Genomic DNA, 17,975 nt, shown 5'->3' with positions numbered 1-17,975 from the left:
CTGAGGAGACTGTCATAGACAACAGTGTTAACTTACGAAATAGATTCCCAAACAAAACCAGTGTTGTTTCTACTGCAGTAAAATTGTGTTTTTTAATTAAAATATAATTGAAATAAAATAGATTTTTTTTAAATTACAGAAAAGTTGTATTAAATTATTTCAATTTACTAAATTAACATGCATATTCTGAATGCATTTATTTGCTATTAATATAGTCAATAATTATCTAAAAATGACAAAAATTCCAAATTAAAATATTGTATTTATTATAGTGAATATGTTATTTGGGGGAATCATAGTCTGTGCAAGTTAAGCTGCTTTGAAACTCACAACTAAGAAAAATGCTTGAAAAAGTTTTTTTTTATTTTTTATGTTTTATTATATCAGAAACATAATACACTCAAGTAGCAACAGTATGAATGATGGAAACGGCAGTAGTTTTGCTGAGTATTTATTAAAGCGTTTCTCTGTTGCAATCGGCTGCAGAACATGTCAAACAAACACATGTAAAGCTGTACAGATTTCAGCATGTCACATGTAATAGTTTGTGTACTCTCCTCTGACTCTCTGAGAGGGTTTTGCGTAAGAGGCTGGAGGTCATCGCTCTTATCTGCTCCCTTCATTCAGACGGTCTTCACTTGGGCTGATGACCCTCAATTAGATCAGAAAACACTGGCTGGCTGTTTCTCCTGTGTTTTATTTGGCTGCACAACACGTAAAGATACCCTGTCAGTCATAACCATATCTAAATTTCAACAAAACAAACGTATTATTCTGGATGAGGTTAGCACTTCTTTCTGCTAAAACAATATAATATATAGACTATAAAAGCAAACATATGTCTTAAAGTCTCTCATTAAGTGCACATTCATAAATACTAAGCATTATTTACTCATAAACAGACCAGAGAAGCCGAGCGGACGTATTAAAGTGCATTTTAAAGTTGACACGTGTTTTCATTGAAACTCAAACGTGGATCACAGTCAGTTCAGATTGTGTGATGCGTCCCACACTGAAACTCGGGACGTCCCGTGTGAAGATCTCAGGATCTGAGGCCCATCTGAGCCATCAGCTGCTCGTACACCGTCCACGCCATCGCCGCTATCATGGTCCTCCTGAGCGAGCGAGGAACCGCGCCGCGGAAGAACCCCACCAAACCGTGCTCCTGACACACAAACACATTCAAATTACAGTTTTATTTGTTTGTAAAGATTCTGAGAGTTCTGGAAACATTTCTAGTTCCCATTTAGTTTGTTTAATCAAATGTTTATATTTAGTTTTAGTTCAGTAAATGATGTTTCAGAATAGTTTTAGTTGTGGTTTTTGCTAGCTATAACATTGCAGGTTAGTCTAATCAGATTAAATATGTGGATGACAAATCATTCACTTATAAATCTCATTTCAAAGAGTTCCAAATGGAATCTTGGAGACTTTTTTAAAATTTTTGGAATCTGAGGAATTTAACAGAATGCTGATTCAAACGGAATCAAAACTGTTACACATTGACAGCCAATCAGAATCAATCCTGATATCACAAGCTGCTGGAGAATTTAAAGCGGCAGACACATGTGCACTCATGGTATTGCTCGCTGGTGTGGACGCTAGTATTGTTATCTTGGTGTGAACAGGCCTTAAATATGATTTTTCACTCAATACAGTAGCATTATAAAACAAATAGTTGTGTGTCTGATCTGATTAGTCGAGCTGTGCTGCTTCTGGCTTTATTAGAGAGCTAGTCTAAAGCAGCAGAGAGGGTCACATCAGGGTCTCTGTTACCTTGTAAATGAACTGCACCACGTCTGATGTCCTGCTGAAGATGTCTGGACTCACTTGAATGTGAGTTTTCACCACATCTGCTGGCTGGGTCACGACGGAGGCCAGGACGCCAGCCAGGACCCCGCAGCTGAAGTTTGCTAGTGGAGCGTAAGACGACTGACTGATCTCTGAAACAGAGAGAGAGAGAGAATCAGTACAGTCTGATCCACACGGCTGTTCAACCTCTCACTTCATCTCTGAGCCACTCAACGGCTGCTCATCTCTTATGAAGAAGCATTTCTAGACCAAGAGCAATATTCCTGATGTCTCATCAAATATGGTGATGGACAAAAAGAGATTTGAAGGAAAAACTCTTATGTTTGCATCGCCCTCAGAAATGTGTTGCTCGCTTACATAATTTTGTTCCTCTGAGAAACTTTATGTGTCCACTTTTGTTTGCTCATAAAACATTTGCATCCCTCCAAGAAACTCAATCTTGAAATTTTTCATATAAATCTTTAGCATTCTTCTAAGAAACTTAACTAACACTTAGAAAAATGTTGCATTCCCCAAGAAATATTACATTCACCAGTAAAGGACTCTTTTCCTCATTAAATGAACCATCTGGAGTGCTGAAATCCTATTTTGATCACATGCACATTTCAAGCAGAAGTGCATGCAGTATATTCTCACACACACCTCGTGGCAGTGTGTACTTGGCCTGGCTGTAGATCATGACGTATATCCCAGAGAATGGTGCGTCTCGGAGCAGTGTAGCAGTCAGACCCGAGAACAAAGTCTTCGCTCCCTCGGTCCGACACACACACTGCAGCGCTCCAAACACACTGCTGTACTTATAGCGGCCGCTCTGAAACACACACATACGCCGCGTTACACAGTGTGTGTACAGAGGGTTTGTAAGCTGTTTGTGAAAGAACCTCATCAAATCTACATTTGATCAAAAATACAGTAAAATGTAAGAATATTATTACAATCTAAAATAACTGTTTCCTATTTAAATATGTTGTGAAATGTAATTTATTTCTGTGATCAAAGCTGCATTAAATGCATAATCTTTTTCGGAGTAGAAAAGTTAAAATAACAGCATAAAAGAATTTAACGCATTCTTAATGAACAGAAGTATAGATTTCTTTCAAAAACCCAAATGTATTCACACACACACACCTCAAATCGTGTTTTGATGACGGTGACGGGCAGCATGCAGACGCCTGCCACACATCTGGCTCCGGCCCCCAGCAGTGCGGCCTGTAAAGGCCCCGGGGCCCCGTCAACGAAAAACCGCTGCTTAAGAGTGAAATATGTGCTGAAGTAGATTCCGACTCCTGGAATACAGCGCACAAACGACTGCGGAGACAGAAATACAGAATATAACCATGCACACACAAACACAACAGAGCTTTCATAGCAAATCAGGAGTGATCCTCACAGGAGAAACGCCTCTCCACAGTCCCAGGAGCTTCTCTGTGCGCAGGACACTCACAAACACGGCGAGCATGCCGACACGACCCGACCTGAGGAGCAGAAGACGGTTCATTAACACTCATCCAGCCGGACTGAGAGCTGGGCCCGTGTGTGTACTGACCCGGGCTGGACGCCGCTCTGTAGCGTCTGCAGACGAGTCTTCACCAGGTCCAGAGGCTGGAAGAGCAGCGTGGAGCACATCCCGCTCAGAGAGCCACACATGAAGGCCTTCACCGCCGGATGAGCCTCAATCACACACAGGAGAGAAACCGCTCATATAGGAGTCACATGGGTACAGTTACACACATTAAACACTAACTACAGTCAGTCAGCAGCTGCTTCAATCACAGCTGATATTTAAAATGATCGTAGATGGATCACAATGCTTTGAATCAAATTTGTGTTTACAAAACAGGGTTAAAAATACAACTCAAGCTGTAAAATAATATTTTTGGTTATATTCCTAAAACATTAACTGAAAAAAAAAAAAGATTAAAATTACTTACTTATAATAAATTCCATATGAAACTTATAGTTTGTTTTATTTCATCTAATGGCCAAGGCAAATTTTCTCATTTTTCAACAGCTACATTTTATTAAATTAAGTGCTGAATTACTGAAATAACAAACTGAAATCAAAATAAAACATTAAAAAACGAATAAAAACACAACAAAACAATTGGTAAATACTAAAATTAAAAAGGAAAATATTAATAAAAACTGTATTTGTATATCGATACTAAAATAACCAAAAAAAATTGTTTTGGCCCTCATATAAACCCTGATAAATGATCTGATCTCGTAAGTTAATGAGTGTGAAGTAAAGTTCGTCTTCTGCTGGACTTTAACTGAAGTTTCTCATCTGAGGGAGTTCGCTCAGCCCCGCCTCTTTTGACCAGCGCCATGACAACCGAATGTTTACCGATGCCCTGCCTCACACGGACCAATCAGAACGCAGGAAACAAGAGGCTCGGCTAAAGCCCGCCCCCTCATTGGCTGCTTCACTTCGCTTCTGCGAGAGCTTGAAGCACAAAATAACCGAGCTACCTGAAGAAAGTCCGCTCAGATCTTCAACAGTTTATTCCCGTGACTGTTATCACACTTCTATAGATACCTATGATCACACACACACTATAAACCACGAGATATAGCGCAGTAACTAGCGCTCACACTGCCCTATCACTGACCAGATAACACGACTGATATATGACCTGCAGAAATGGAGCAAGCTGAGGTGAGCGGATCAAGTCAAGAGGTCAGAGTTCAGAGGGAAACTGCACAACAGACGAAATTTCATTTCGACTAAATTGATGTCCTCATCAACCATTTGTATTTTGCATTATATTAGATTACATATTGTTAAGCCTATTCTGGCGCATATAAGTTAGTGTTTGTGGGTTACTGTACCGAGCGCGGTGGGTTGTATAACGTGAAGTCTATTGTTGTAAGTCTACAGAGACATGGAAGTTTCTCCGTGTCTAACATAAACATAACATAGTTAGTTTTTTTTTACATCTTTAAAAAACAACAACATAAATACAAAATCTATCAAATAAACATTTAACAGGAAAAAAACAGGATGATTTGATAAAAAATATATTCCAGTGCTCGAGGGCGAACGGGAACGCGCAATACGCGAGAGAACGCTGCAGTTTTGAGCGCGAATGCCATATTTATGGATAACTTATTTTCTCTCTCGCTTTTTTTTAAAAGATAGATCTTATATAAGAAACATATGTTTAGCGGGTCAAAACTTGTTTCTGGAAGTTACACAGGTTTACAAAAGCAGTTAAAACACAAACACACAGAAGCTTACCGGTGAGAACTCCATGATGTTTAAGATGATCAGTCGGTTAATGTGTTCTTCTGCACTGCTCTGCTTCTGAAAACAGCAGAATATCACACACGCACACAGTCACGCAGTGTTCATTATACTATCAGTGTGCACGGTGCCGCTCATTATGCGCGCGCTTCCCATGTGAGGAGCACGTTCACGTGCTTTGAATTTCTCAAGACAGAAATAGTAAGGTGTAAATAAACTACAGTTTAAACTGCTCTTAAATAAATCCGCTCACCTTTTCTTACTCTGTGTTCACGAGCATCATTCAGTGTCAGAAAATGATGTTTCCAATAAAATAAGAAAAATAAAGAAGAACGAAGATAAATAGAAGTGAAGTGAGAACCAGTTGGTCCAGTAAAGCGGTGCTGTCTGTCCTGCTGTGCACGCGCTCCACAGATAGGTACAAGAGAAAGGGGCGGGGTCTGAAGCAAGGTGCGCAGTAAACTCAATTTGATTGGTCAACTGTAACGCCTGCAAGACCAGTGACAAAATATAACGGTTGAGAAATAATAAATGCAACTGTATAAAATACATTTTATCCAATATGTCTGAAGCAGAATTCTAAACCGAAGTTTTAAGAATAATAGATTAGCCCAATTTTAATGAATTAATGAATTAAGCATTAATCTGAGAATAAATGAGAATAGAGAATGAGGACATACAACAAAGCTTAGTATTTATGCCTCGCAAAATAAAATAAACTAATAAAAATAAAAAATAAATATATATATATATATATATATATATATATATATATATATATATATATATATATATATATATATATATATATATATATGTATGTATCTCAGTAACACAGATTGAAAGGCTGCACTAGATTCGCTTCAGTGTGACGCGGATAAAGCTGCTCAGAGCACCGCTTTGGAGCGCTTCAGTTGCGCGGCATCGCGGTCACGTGCGCGCTCTCGCGGCGGAGCTCAGTAACTGTTCAAACAGATTACTGACCAATACATGAGCATAACTTACTCTGCAGGACAGGTAGAGATACTCTCCTAAAAACTCGTAAAAGAAAGCATTTACATCAGTAATCATTAAAATTGCTGAACATAATTGATGGTGATTATAAATCAAGGGCGTATGACATGTCCTTAATATCCTCCGATTACTAAATTGTCGCAAGCAATACTTTTGATCAAACAATTAAATATGTGTTACCACTGTTGTAATCTAGGCATCTAAATAGGTCACGCGATTAAGTAAATTCGCAAGAAAACCTCGCTCTTTCAAGGACGCACATTAAGCTGTTTATCTGATTTATTTATATAGACACACAAGACAGTGTTTAAACGTGCACGGTTTAACTTAATGATCAAATTTACCCTCTTTAACTTATATGTTGTATAACGTACAAAGCTGAAATATCCACAAAATAAAAACCAACACTGAAGAGCGCGCGGTTTAGCTGTGCATCAGATGCGCGTGAAGGTTTTCTTTCAGAATCAGCATTGGTCCGATTCATATTTAATATTAAAATAAAGCGATGCACAGAGTGGTTACTGCTGGTTTTACATAGGCTAATCAATTAATTATTGTCTAATGAATATGCGCTTTTATTATTAATTATGAGTATGTTGGCATGTAAGATATGCGAAAATATTGGGAGTAGTACTGCCATGTCCTGCCAATATCAAAATCAAACCTTCGCCCTTGATATAAATAACTTATATATATATATATATTAATTAAAATTACGTTCTGTACATTAAACATGTTTCGTAACCTATTTTGCAAAATAAAATAAAAAAATCTGCCCAGCAACACTGTGAGGCGCGGGGGTTTTATTTTTTCTGATTGGCTAAATAATGAAAAGAGAAAGAGAAAATACAGTATTGTTCAAAATAATAGCAGTACAATGTGACTAACCAGAATAATCAAGGTTTTTCGTATATTTTTTTATTGCTACGTGGCAAACAAGTTACCAGTAGGTTCAGTAGATTCTCAGAAAACAAATGAGACCCAGCATTCATGATATGCACGCTCTTAAGGCTGTGCAATTGGGCAATTAGTTGAATTAGTTGAAAGGGGTGTGTTCAAAAAAATAGCAGTGTGGCATTCAATCACTGAGGTCATCAATTTTGTGAAGAAACAGGTGTGAATCAGGTGGCCCCTATTTAAGGATGAAGCCAACACTTGTTGAACATGCATTTGAAAGCTGAGGAAAATGGGTCGTTCAAGACATTGTTCAGAAGAACAGCGTACTTTGATTAAAAAGTTGATTAGAGAGGGGAAAACCTATAAAGAGGTGCAAAAAATGATAGGCTGTTCAGCTAAAATGATCTCCAATGCCTTAAAATGGAGAGCAAAACCAGAGAGACGTGGAAGAAAACGGAAGACAACCATCAAAATGGATAGAAGAATAACCAGAATGGCAAAGGCTCAGCCAATGATCACCTCCAGGATGACCAAAGACAGTCTGGAGTTACCTGTAAGTACTGTGACAGTTAGAAGACGTCTGTGTGACGCTAATCTATTTTCAAGAATCCCCCGCAAAGTCCCTCTGTTAAAAAAAAGGCATGTGCAGAAGAGGTTACAATTTGCCAAAGAACACATCAACTGGCCTAAAGAGAAATGGAGGAACATTTTGTGGACTGATGAGAGTAAAATTGTTCTTTTTGGGTCCAAGGGCCACAGGCAGTTTGTGAGACGACCCCCAAACTCTGAATTCAAGCCACAGTACACAGTGAAGACAGTGAAGCATGGAGGTGCAAGCATCATGATATGGGCATGTTTCTCCTACTATGGTGTTGGGCCTATTTATCGCATACCAGGGATCATGGATCAGTTTGCATATGTTAAAATACTTGAAGAGGTCATGTTGCCCTATGCTGAAGAGGACATGCCCTTGAAATGGTTGTTTCAACAAGACAATGACCCAAAACACACTAGTAAACGGGCAAAGTCTTGGTTCCAAACCAACAAAATTAATGTTATGGAGTGGCCAGCCCAATCTCCAGACCTTAATCCAATTGAGAACTTGTGGGGTGATATCAAAAATGCTGTTTCTGAAGCAAAACCAAGAAATGTGAATGAATTGTGGAATGTTGTTAAAGAATCATGGAGTGGAATAACAGCTGAGAGGTGCCACAAGTTGGTTGACTCCATGCCACCCAGATGTCAAGCAGTTTTAAAAAACTGTGGTCATACAACTAAATATTAGTTTAGTGATTCACAGGATTGCTAAATCCCAGAAAAAAAAAGTTTGTACAAAATAGTTTTGAGTTTGTACAGTCAAAGGTAGACACTGCTATTTTTTTGAACACACCCCTTTCAACTAATTGCCCAATTGCACAGCCTTAAGAGCGTGCATATCATGAATGCTGGGTCTTGTTTGTTTTCTGACAATCTACTGAACCTACTGGTAACTTGTTTGCCACGTAGCAATAAAAAATATACTAAAAACCTTGATTATTCTGGTTAGTCACATTGTACTGCTATTATTTTGAACAATACTGTATGTTTTGACTTTCAGAAAGATTATTAATAAATATTTAGGGGTAAACAAAAACATTCGTCGGTGATCGAGAATGAATGAAGGGTCCAGAAGCCTGAATTTAGTGATTTTGTCTTTAACTGTAACTAAAAACCAGGACAAAACAAGACCAAATCAAGAACTCTTGCTAAAGTGGTTTTGAAAAAGCCATTTTATTGCATCATTATACCAATGATTCATGATAAATCTCTCCAGATATCATTCAGGAGCTGCAGACAGAGAGAGAACATAACAAAATCACAAAGTCATTATTGAGAGAGAGAGAGAGAGAGAGAGAGAGAGAGATAAATGCTCTATCTATCCTATCCATACATAATCAATAAGTCAATTTCTCTCACTTCCCAGCAGTGTGAGCAGAAAAAAAGCAGAAACCGAGCACGAGCTTCGCTCTCTTTAGATCTTAACGAGAGCACAGATCGCGGAGTAATCAACTATGACGTCACAGAGTATTACACGTCATCAGAGGTAGCCATGGAGGCGTTCCATGTTATTTAAAAAAACTCCCGCCAAACAGAGGATTCCCGCCCAGCCGTGCTCAGCGTTTACAGTGTGTGCGTGAGAGAAACCCTCCACCAATTATGCCCTGAACTTCAATAAAGACACATATACTGGAAGAAACAGAGGATCAGAAAATATCCAAATAGTAGGTTTAAGGCGATAGTGCATAGTGCCATATCTAAATGAGTTCGTGCTTTGCCTACTCCTTCTTTATTCCTTCAATCCGCCGCTAAAGTCTGATAAAACATGTCAATTTTATTACTCAAAAAACATTTCACGTGCATATATGGTGGCGTGGGGATCTTTAATATTTTCTGTGCTGGTCTGTTTTACTAAATGCATTATTGTGTGTGAGTGTATATATTATCAGTAATTCTCAACACAATCATATATTTTATTCATCAGCAGAGGTGCAAGAGAGCAAGCGCTATGTTCATCCATATACCATTATAAAAACGTATGAATGAAATACAGTTTTGTAGAAAGCAAGTTTTGCTTTGGTCCCCTTCAAATACGTTCTCTTCTTTACTATCTTTTAATCCTTTTACTTAGAAAAATAGATCCGGACTAGGGACAACAATTGACGGAATGTGTCCTTACAAAAATATCATTGCGCTCTTTTTGTATTTTAGACAATGATATGAAAACACAAATTTGGTCCTCGTTGTGTGAGTAGAAGCTGTGTGTGATTGTCAGGAGAACCAGTGTGTGTGTGTGTGTGTGTGTGTGTGTGTGCGCGAATACACTATGGCACTAAAATAAGAACCAAAAAAGAAAAACAAAAAAAAAAGACAAGGTATCTCTGAGTTTTCAGGGATGTTGTTGTCCGAGACTTGTGTGTTTGCGAGGGAACGCTGCGGTGCGGCTTCTTTCACTCAGGTTTGGGCTCGGGGGTTTCGCTCTTGGCCTCCGGGTCTTCATCGCTCTCGATTCCCGAGCGGCTGACGATACGGCGCATGGTGAAGGGCAGATCGCCCCGTCTGGACACAAAACACACTTATTACTATGACAGACACACATCTGATCACACGCAGGACTCAGGGAGGTAACACACTTCAATTACGATCAATCCGAATTATAGGAAAACAGAACAATAGTAGAACAATTTAGAAAAAATAGAAAGTATAGAGAAACTGATGAAACAATAGATCTGTTTTGGTTATTTTTATTAGTTGTACTTACTTTAGTACTTCAAATAAATACCGTATTTTCCAGACTATAAGTCACACTTTTTTTCATAGTTTGGCTGGTCCTGCGACTTATAGTCAGGTGCGACTTATTTATCAAAATTAATTTGACATGAACCAAGAGAAATTAACCAAAAGAAAACATTACCGTCTCCTGCAGCGAGAGGGTGTAGACGGTAATGTTTTCTCTTGGTTCTTGGTTCTAAATAAATGCGAATTATAGTCCAGTGTGACATATGTTTTTTTTTTCGTCGTTGTGACGTATTTTTGGACTGAAGCGACTTATACTCAGTTGTGACTTATAGTCCGAAAAATACGGTAAATAACTTTTTTTAATGTCCATTCAGTTTTTTTATTAAATTTTTAAACAAAATTTCAGTTTTATTGAATAGCTAATTTTAGTAATTAATCTCCAAAATAACGTTATTATTCGAATATATCTTAAGATTTTTTCTATGCATAAAAAAACGTTTTGTCATTTTAATTTCAGCTTTAGACTGAACAAAACAAAAATTACAAACATGCTCTAGCAGCCATGTCAAAATTGAGCTATAATTTCTTTTATTTCAGATAACACCATTTTTTTATGGTTTTCCTTAAACTACTAAAAATATTAGATTTTGTTTTTACATAAATCGACATAATTTTAATTTTATTGAATTTTAATTTATTTTAGTACTTAGTTTAACGTAATTCTAAACGAAAATAAGAAATATATATTTTTAATATATCTATTTACTTTTTATAAATTAAATTTTAGTTAAGTACTTAAAGTCAAACTAAATGAATTAATCATTTTTTAAATAGTTTATTATTTGCTATTATTTTAAATCCGTTATTTTAGTTCTATTTAATGACACTGATGTGAATGTGCACTACTTCTGATGAAACGGTGAATAATGTCATGTTTCAGGTGAGCATCAGCCGCAGTGTTCTGGTGCATGTGTGACGCACCGGAGTTTGCTCTTCAGGCTGTTGACCTCTCGGTTCATGGCGTCCGCAGACTCGGTGGCGTCCTCCAGCTCTCGCTGTAGTTTCCTGCGGTTGGCGTTGGCTCTCTGCGCCTCCTCCTCGGCCTCCTCCAGCTGCCGCTTCAGCTGCTTCATGCGGCTGTTCAGCTTCTCAGACTGCAATCGATCACAGACAGACGTTAGCATCACTGAACCTGAACCCTGAACACACATCTTGTGGTGAGCATTACCTGGTCTTTATACTGCTCTGTGTTGCGTCTCTCGTCGTCCACCTGCAGAATCACCTCCTTCAGCTTCTTCTCCGCACGACGCACCAGTTTAGAGGCCTGCTGCCGCTCTCTGAACACAAACATCATCATCACTTACACCGTGGACATTATTTGACATCTGGAGACATGAATGTTTAAGTTGACGGAGTTGTGTGTGTGTGTGTTGCTGTACTTGGTCTCCACGTCGAGCTGCTCCTCCAGCTGGATGATCTTGGCCTCCAGGGCGGCGATGGAGGCCTTGTATTTGCTCTTGACGGCTCCCTCCAGCTCGGTGAGTTTGAGCTTCAGCTCTTTGTTCTGGCGCTCCATCTGTGAGCGCGCTCCCTCCAGACGCTGGGTGGTGCTGCGCTCCGCCGTCAGCTCCACGTTGATCTGGTCCGTCTGTGGACAGAGAGACTCTGTGAGTGTGCTGTGGGGGTCAGAGGTCAGGGGTCAGAGGTCAGTGGCGCTCCTGACCTGCAGCAGGGCTCTCTTCAGCCGGTCGTTCACCAGCTCGGTGTTGTTCTGCTCCTCCTCAAGCTCCTCCTCCAGCTGAGCGATGCGCGCCTCCAGACGCCTCCTCTCCTCCGAGCCCAGAGCCCTGAGCACAGACACACACACACACACACACACACAGACAGACACAGACACACAGACACAGACACACAGACACAGACAGACAGACAAAGGATTATGGGTCGGTATACCACAGCGTGTCAGCCAGCAGAAATCTGTCAGTTTTAACTACTGTTTTTTTAGTTGTTCGTGCGAAACTGTGACTTGTGTAATTATTTTTTAATAATCATAGAATAATTATTTTTTAAGGAAAAGTATTTTATTTTTGTTTTGTTTTAAAAATAGTTTTAATACATATTTAATAAGATAAAATAAAAAATAACATAAAAAATTGTGAAAACTATTCACTTCAAGTGTTTTTTATTGTTATTTTATTATAATATACACATAAAAAAGTCAATATTTAAATTTTTTTTTTATTTTTATTTAGAGAAATTGAATATATATATATATATAAATATATATATATATATATATATATATAAAATGTAATTAGTTTTTTGAAAATCTGTTGCATTTTATTATATATGTCTTTTAGAGAAATCATATAGTAAAAAGAGATAACCTCCAAAAAAAGGAAGGAAAAATGTTTGGTATTTTATTGCTCCCCTAGGTATCTCCTTAAAATCTGAAATCTTTTTGGTTTGATTGAAGAGGCAGTATTTCACAGTGTTGTTCATGTCTAACAGTCAGATGAATGTGTGTGTGTGTGTGTGATGTCACTCACCCTTTGTTGGCCTGGTTGTTGATCTCGTCCTGCAGCTCGTCTCTCTCCTGCTGCGCTTGTCTCTTGGCTCTCTCCGCCGCCGCCAGCTCCTGCACACACACACACACACACACACACACACACACTCGTCAGACATAAGCCACGGCAGACTCGGCTCTCCAGGACACACACACACAGAGACACACACTGACCTCCTGCAGCTGGATCATCTCGGCCTCCATGCTCTTCACCTTCTTCTCGTTCTCTTTGCTCTGCGCCAGGATCTCCTCACGGGACACACGTGTGTCCTCCAGCTCCCGCAGCAGGTCCTTCATCTGAGCCTGGAGCGCGCGCACACACACACACACACACAGCTCTGATCAGGACACAGAAGCAAGCGCTCCTGGAGCAGAGTTCAGTCCTTGATTCTGATTGGCTGAGCCACGTTCGAATCATACACCTTTGTTTACTTCCGTGTGTTGCTCGGCAACCACAGAACCCCAGCTGATTCTGCAGAACTACACTGTTTTTATTAATATCATTACACTTTACTTGCTCTGCTTTATTTACTGGAACTTTACTACATGTATGCAATAACAGTTTTATAACAGCAGTAACCCCTGTGAAGCTGTGGTTTACAGTGAATGTATAACAGCTGAGGGGTGTTTGTTAGGTACGACGCGAGGGCTTATTGGGACATCATTGCTTTATTAAGTGATGTTGTGTATCATGACATCGGTTACTCCACAAGCTCCTGGTGTGAGAGACGAACCTGCACTTTCTTGAGCTGTTTGAGCGCCTCTTCTCGGTTCTTGTTGGCCAGGTCGATGGCAGCCTCCAGCTCCTTCAGGTCCAGCTCCATCTTCTTCCTCGCCGCCATCGCCAGCGTGCGCTGCTTACGCTCGTCCTCCAGCTCCATCTCCATCTCACGCACCTGACACACACACACACACACACACACACAGGAGAATAATAACATCATTAACATCAGTAATAACCCCAGCAGTGCTCGAGCACAGATTACACTTGATCACCGATTTATCTAGTCTGATTAAATAGATATATGTTTAAATGAAAAAAAAAAAAACGGCATATAAATATGCTAAAGTAATAAATTGATTGTTTATTTCATTGATTAATCAGATAATATACGGACATAATAAAAAAAAAAAAAAAATCTAAGAAAAATTTAAGGAAAAATAATTCCAATATTATTATTTTTTATGTTTTTTATTTTTTAAAACAGTTCTTACTCAAAATATCTGATTAAAAAATAAATAAATAAATAAACGATGAAATTAAACATGAAGAAATATCTTTATATATGATAACTGATTTATCGGTAATGTATTTCCTTACATAATCAGGTAGACCTAAACAATATAAAATAATTAGATTTTTAAAGTATAAATGTATATATATATATATATATATATATATATATATATATATATGAAAAAAAATTAAATGCTTTAAGATAAAAATGACATTCCTAAAGCAATAAAATAAATAAAGTTTTATATAAGATAACCGATTCATTGGAAATGTATTTCCTTTATTAGTTGAATATATGTGTGTGTATGTATGTATGTATATATACTTTTATTTTTAAGTTAAAAAAGCAAAATATCTGAATCATTTTACAAATAATAAAATCCTGTATAAATTATAAGAATGTAAACTGAAAATTCCCATGCCAGGTTTTTCTTTTTCTAAAGTAAATATAAATATTTTTCTTATATTATAATAGATTAATTGGTACATTGATTGGACATACATACATATATATATATATATATATATATATATATATGAAAGCTGGTTATATTTGTATATATATCGAGTCTGATGAATAGCGGCGGTAGGCAGCGTCTTCATGATGTCTGGTGCTCAGCTCGCACCTGTTTGAGCAGCTGTCTCTTCTTCTCCTCTCCCAGCTCGTCTCGTCCCTGCAGGTCTCTCTCGTACTGCGCCTTCATGGCCTGCATGTTGACCTCCAGACGTAGCTTGGCGTCTTCAGTGCCCTGCAGCTCGTCCTCCAGCTCCTCCAGCTGTGTCTTCATCTCCTCCAGCTGCTGCTCCATCGCACGCTTCGACTTCTCCAGATCGTGCACCTGAGACACACACACACACACACACACACACAGCGTCAGCCTCCAGCCGTTCAGCGGACCGGCTCGTCTCGGAGGACAGCGAGGCGTCTTACGCTCTTGCCCACGTCGTCTTTCGAGGACACCAGGTCCTCCATCTCGGCGCGCAGCAGTTTGTTGGTGCGGTCCATCTCGTCCTTCAGCTCCGTGAGGGTCTCCAGCTCGCGGGACAGCGCTAACACACGCGTGTCCTTCTCACGGGCCTCGGCCTCGGCGCGGTCACGCTCCTCAGCGTAACGGGCAGAGATCAGCTTCTCCTCAGCCAGCATCTGACGACAGCAGCACGCAGAGAGTTCACCATTAGACACACTCACATTCACAAGAGGAGCAGATCTATACAGTATTATTGAATTATCATACCATTAGCTTAGCTTGTATTTAAATAATTAACCCTTCTAAGCTGTCTGGGCTTGTTTGTTTAATTAGTTTTTAAATGAGATGAGACTTTGTGAGTCAGAATTTTTCAGAATGAAAAAACCTTGGCAGTTGAGCTAAAGAGTGGTGCTCTGCTGCCACCTGCTGGATATAATGGTCATTTCACGCCATTTCCAACTCTAAATTCTTTGTTTTTTAAAAATCAAGCTCATGCTCGTTCGCGGTCACCTGGTCGAACTTCTTCTGCTTCTTCTCCAGGTTGGACACGATCTGTCGGAGGTGGTCCTGGTCCACCAGCATGTCGTCCAGCTCCTGCTGCAGGCGCGTCTTGGTCTTGTCCAGCTTGTCGAAGGCGGCGTTTCTCTCGTCCAGACGCTGCGTCACGGCCTCCAGGTCGCGCTGGACGCGCTTCTTGGCCTCCTCGGAGCTCTCCAGGAAGCTGGCCTCCTGCTCCACCTTCTTCTTCATCTCGGCCAGCTGCGGCAGAGCAGACAGACAGACGCTCAGCACACGTCTCCGTGTGAACGGGACAGGTGTTCTGCGTGTGTTCGTGTACCTGCGCCTGCATGCTGCTCATCTGTTTCTCCAGGTTCCTCTTGGCCTCCTCCTCTTCCTCCAGCTGCTCTCTCAGACCGCTCTGCTCGTCCTCCAGCTGACGCAGACGTGTGTTCAGCGCTAGCTTCTGCCGCGTCTCCTCCTGAAGCACTTCCTGTGAGGACACGGTCAGGTTCAGAGAGCGAGCCAGGCACGCACACATCCCATAATCCCCCGGGCCACCGTACGTACCTGGACGTCCTGCAGCTGCGACTCGACGGATGAACAGTCCTTCACCGCTTTGATGGACTTTCCTTCGGCTTCGCTCAGCAGAGCGTTGACGTTATCCAGCTCCGCCTGAGAAGAGACAGAAGCACCGTCAGCGCTAATGCTAATGCTAACGCTTCATCGCGCAGCTAGGGCTTGTGTGGTTCTCTCACCTGCATCTTGGAGACTTTCTCAGCGAACTCGATGCGCTGGCGCTCGCTCTCGGCGTGTTTGACCTGTAGCTCCTGCAGCTGCGTCTCCGCTTTCTTCCGGCGCTGCTCCGACTCTCCTTTGCCCTGCATCAGCGTCTTCAGCTCGATCTGCAGCTCGTTCCTCTCCGACTCCAGAGCCTGTCTGGTCTTCTCCACCGACACCTTGTTCTAGAGACGGAGAGACGGAGCGTGACGCTGCTGATCACGTGGTGTGAGTGTTTTCAGTGTGTGTGAGGGAAGGGGAGCGTCTCGTACCCGTTTGACCTGCTCCAGCTGCTCGTTGAGCTCGTCGAAGGCCTGACTGTGCTTCTGTCTCATCTCAGCCACCACCTGCTCATGAACCTTAGCCTCTTCCTCCAGAGTCTTCTTCAGCTGAGCCACTTCAGTCTCACGCTTCGTCCTGCGGAGGAGATATATAACTGATGGGTTTGTGTGATAAACATCTGATACTGCTGCTGCTGAAACATCCAGACAACAACCAGACTCCTTTGAGGGACCTTAAATCCTTACAAGAACCAACAAAGAGAAAGCACTATTAATTAAGTGTAATAAAAATTATTAAAAAAAAATAACTGTAGTACAATTGCAATGTTAAAAAAAAATGAACATATACATTAAAAAAAAATGCTAAAATGAAACTTTAATAATAAAAATAAATAAACACAAATTTATAAATTGATATTTTAATATTATTTAATTGTAACTAATGACCTAAATGGAGAATTATAATAGAATTGTACCGGTAAATACAAAATAAAAATAAAAAAGAATATTTAACAAAATAAAATAAAAATTATGAAATTAAATTATTGTTCTTATTACAATTATTTTTATATTATTATTTTAAACCTAATCATAAAAATAAACTGTAATGCAATTGTACTGTTAAATAATAAATAATACCTAATAAAATAAAATATAATAAAATTATTATAATAGTTATTTTAATAGCGGTTTTATTATTTTATCTATAATTATAAAATTGGCAACAATCATGTTGTTAAATTAATATCTAATAAAATAGTAATTTAATACAAATAATAATAATATTAATAAATACTTAAATTATGTTTTACATGATTGTTTCAACGTAAAAAAATTAAAAAAAATGTAATGTAACTTTATAAAATGTAAAAAAATGAATATCTAGAAGAAAAAAATAATAATAATATTGTTATGATTTAATAATGATAATAGTAAAAATACTGATATTTATGTGTTTATTTCTTCCACCTTCTTGTGTCAAACCTCTCAAACTTTTATATTTTGACAGCAGGGACACCTTTACACCTCAGGTTCATAAGAGCTTCTCATCACAAACCCCTGAGACGCTGTAAATGACGCAGACATGAGGTGAAGATCTTATAATCACAGACCTGAGCTCCTGCTGCGCGGCGGTGGAGTCGAGTGTGTCCTCCAGCTCCGTCTTCAGCGCCTCCAGCTCTTCTCCCAGGTCTCTCCGGTGTTTCTCGGCCTTGGCTCGAGCCGCTCGCTCCAGCTCCAGATCCTCCTGAAGCTCGCTCAGCTGAGCCTCCAGCTCCCGGATCTTCTTCTGCGCCAGATTCTTCTGAGCCGCCTCCTCCTCGATCCTGACGGGAAACACAGTCACTCAGGAGCTCTGACGCCTCATTAGTGATGCTCGGCTGTGATTGGACACCGTGCG

At 39.8% G+C, this 17,975-nt stretch overlaps 2 protein-coding genes across 5 annotated transcripts in view; both read right to left on the bottom strand.

The window, feature by feature from the left end:
* Positions 1-342: 342 nt before the first annotated feature.
* slc25a38a (solute carrier family 25 member 38a) lies at positions 343-5,471 on the bottom strand. Its single transcript, XM_052537946.1, has 8 exons — positions 5,313-5,471; positions 5,054-5,119; positions 3,359-3,483; positions 3,203-3,287; positions 2,941-3,120; positions 2,455-2,623; positions 1,777-1,943; positions 343-1,165 (listed from the first exon to the last, which is right to left on the bottom strand). The coding sequence occupies exons 2-8, from the start codon at positions 5,066-5,068 to the stop codon at positions 1,043-1,045; spliced, it is 864 nt and encodes a 287-aa protein (XP_052393906.1). The 5' UTR covers positions 5,069-5,119; positions 5,313-5,471; the 3' UTR covers positions 343-1,042.
* A 3,250-nt stretch (positions 5,472-8,721) lies between these two features.
* Positions 8,722-17,975, bottom strand: part of LOC127942115 (myosin-9-like) — a 43,464-nt gene continuing 34,210 nt past the window's right edge. For all 4 annotated transcript variants that reach the window (XM_052537699.1, XM_052537714.1, XM_052537724.1 and 1 more), the window contains 16 exons: positions 17,689-17,901; positions 16,568-16,712; positions 16,274-16,480; positions 16,086-16,190; positions 15,856-16,008; positions 15,528-15,776; positions 14,981-15,193; positions 14,676-14,888; positions 13,547-13,708; positions 12,987-13,115; positions 12,796-12,884; positions 11,970-12,093; positions 11,686-11,894; positions 11,475-11,583; positions 11,228-11,400; positions 8,722-10,066 (listed from right to left, as the gene is read on the bottom strand). In XM_052537699.1, coding sequence (XP_052393659.1) covers positions 9,958-10,066; positions 11,228-11,400; positions 11,475-11,583; positions 11,686-11,894; positions 11,970-12,093; positions 12,796-12,884; positions 12,987-13,115; positions 13,547-13,708; positions 14,676-14,888; positions 14,981-15,193; positions 15,528-15,776; positions 15,856-16,008; positions 16,086-16,190; positions 16,274-16,480; positions 16,568-16,712; positions 17,689-17,901 — 2,602 coding nt within the window. In that variant the 3' untranslated portion in view covers positions 8,722-9,957. The remainder of the gene's footprint in view (positions 10,067-11,227; positions 11,401-11,474; positions 11,584-11,685; positions 11,895-11,969; positions 12,094-12,795; positions 12,885-12,986; positions 13,116-13,546; positions 13,709-14,675; positions 14,889-14,980; positions 15,194-15,527; positions 15,777-15,855; positions 16,009-16,085; positions 16,191-16,273; positions 16,481-16,567; positions 16,713-17,688; positions 17,902-17,975) is intronic.

This window comes from Carassius gibelio, chromosome A3 (genome assembly GCF_023724105.1).
Source record: "Carassius gibelio isolate Cgi1373 ecotype wild population from Czech Republic chromosome A3, carGib1.2-hapl.c, whole genome shotgun sequence".
In the NCBI taxonomy this organism is placed as follows: Eukaryota; Metazoa; Chordata; class Actinopteri; order Cypriniformes; family Cyprinidae; genus Carassius; species Carassius gibelio.
This window is presented reverse-complemented; position numbering and strand designations above follow the sequence as displayed.